We start from the raw sequence: 2,197 nt of genomic DNA on the forward strand, positions 1-2,197 counted from the left end.
TGTAACTTGCTTCATCAAGTGAACTTCCTTCTTTCAGTAGCTCTTGTCTTGGCCTTCTTTTACTATTGCTACCTGAATCCAAGAAACCAGATGCTAGGAAGCATCTCACCTGAGACAAGCAAGGCTGTTAGCAAAATCTATGGCCAGCAAAGTAGAAAATTATCAAGGATGCTGTATCGCCAGCCCCAGGTGCTAACACCCGCTAGGAAAGATGTCCTTGTTGTGACCCCTTGGCTGGCTCCCATCATCTGGGAGGGGACTTTCAATACTGACATCCTGAATGAGCAGTTCTCACTCCAGAATGCCACCATTGGGTTAACTGTGTTTCTCACTGAACAAGAGACACTCTACCTGAATGTGTTCCTGCAGTCTGCAGAGATGTACTTCATGGTGGGACACAGGGTGAACTACTACATCTTCACTGACAAGCCTGAATATGTTCCTTATCTTAACATCCAAAAAGGAAGGCAGATAATCATCCTTGAGGTCGAGAGCTATTATGACCACTGGCAGGACATCTCCATGCAGCGCATGGAGATGATCAGCAACTTTTCCCAGCAGCGCTTCCACCAGGAGGTGGATTACCTTGTGTGTGCAGATGTGCACATGAGGTTCAGTGACCACGTGGGCGTGGAGATCCTTTCCTCCTTGTTTGGCACCCTCCATCTTCGCTACTATAGGCTAAATCGGACTGACTTCCCCTATGAACGTCGGCCTCAGTCACAAGCCCATATTCCTGAAGATGAGGGGGACTTTTATTACATAGGGGCCTTATTCGGGGGGTCAGTGCCAGAGGTTTACAGGCTCACCAAGGCCTGCCACGAAGCAATGATGGTCGACCAAGCCAACCACATCGAGGCCATTTGGCATGATGAGAGCCACCTGAACAAGTACCTGCTTTACCACAAACCCTCCAAGGTCCTCTCCCCTGAGTACATGTGTAATAACACACTGAAGAAAATCTGGGATCATCAGGGAGTAGACTTTTCTTCCAACATAAAGCGGATTAGACTTGTGACTACAGAATAATCACCAGAACATAGGGACTTATCAAAGGAAGCTTCTAGAAAGAACAGAGACGTGATGGTGAGGCAGCCCTAGTCTTCCTCCTGGCATGAAATTAAAATCAGTTTTACAAGAGAAGGTATAACCTCCCTTTCTTTTCCTGAGCTCCTAACACCTTTCAGGATGGAGGAGGTGGGTGGTTTCAAACCTCTCCTGACATACCAGAGATCAGAGATAAGATCTTTTCCAGAAAAGGAAAAAGGTTCCGGAACACAAAGTCTCCTGCCTCCTGTGGCACTAATTCACATGAAGGCCTGCTCTGGTCCTAGGCCAAGCAGATCCACCCAAGTCATCTGTTCAGTTTCCTTGTTAAAGTTAAAAGAAGGTGACACCAAAAAAAGACGTTCTTTCCTGGCACCTGTCTTCTTGTCTATCCCAAAACATTGCCAGCTGTCCAGTGAGAGACCAACCGTGCCTCCACCTCCCCATCCCTCACTGCTTCTGTGTCAGTTTCAATTTAGTAGCAATTTGTCAGCGTCACATCAGTTGAAAAAAACTTGTAGATGATAATAGGAAGTTAGTAATTGTCTTGAGAACCCGCTCTTTTCACTTAACAGTGATATTGGTGCCATTCAGTAAAGCCCTTAACGTGTCCTGACATCTGGCATCTTCTTGGTCCTGTTTTTCCTTTCATCCACAAGAGAGGCAAGTTGCACAGCAGGAAACTTTATTTCTCCTCCGTAGTCAACAAAGTTTACTAATTGCGGGGCCGTTTCCAAATTTAAAGGTTATGATGCTAAGTTGTATGTTTTTCATACACGTACATATGTCAACACTGATCAACCTAATCTTACTTAAGAATAATTCAGGAGGGCAGCCCCGGTGGCTCAGCGGTTTAGCGCCGCCTTCAGCCCAGGGCCTGATCCTGGAGAGCTGGGATCGAGTTCGTCAGGCTCCCTGCATGGAGCCTGCTTCTCCCTCTGCCTGTGTCTCTGCCTCCCTCTCTCTCTCTCTGTCTCTCATGAATAAATAAATTAAAAATCTTTTTTAAAAAAGAGAATAATTCAGGAAAAATGGTTTCTGTCCAGTGCAAGGTGAAAATATTCCCATAGGATCTCAGAAACCTGATTGCCAGCTGTGGCTGCAGAGCAGGTCTTGCAGGCCGGGTCTTCACTTCCCGGCCCACGGTCTC

At 46.6% G+C, this 2,197-nt stretch overlaps 1 protein-coding gene across 1 annotated transcript; it reads left to right on the forward strand.

The window, feature by feature from the left end:
• Positions 1–1,029, forward strand: LOC129500148 (histo-blood group ABO system transferase 1-like). Its single transcript, XM_055310272.1, has one exon. It carries the CDS (start codon positions 91–93, stop codon positions 1,027–1,029), a length of 939 nt encoding a protein of 312 aa, XP_055166247.1. The 5' UTR covers positions 1–90.
• The last annotated feature ends 1,168 nt before the right edge of the window (positions 1,030–2,197 follow it).

The sequence above is a fragment of the Nyctereutes procyonoides genome, unplaced genomic scaffold (assembly GCF_905146905.1).
Source record: "Nyctereutes procyonoides isolate TBG_1078 unplaced genomic scaffold, NYPRO_anot_genome, whole genome shotgun sequence".
In the NCBI taxonomy this organism is placed as follows: domain Eukaryota; kingdom Metazoa; phylum Chordata; class Mammalia; order Carnivora; family Canidae; genus Nyctereutes; species Nyctereutes procyonoides.

Coding starts and splice junctions, on each gene's coding strand:
- LOC129500148 (XM_055310272.1), top strand. CDS start 91: ATGCTAGGAAGCATCTCACCTGAGACAAGCAAGGCTGTTAGCAAAATC.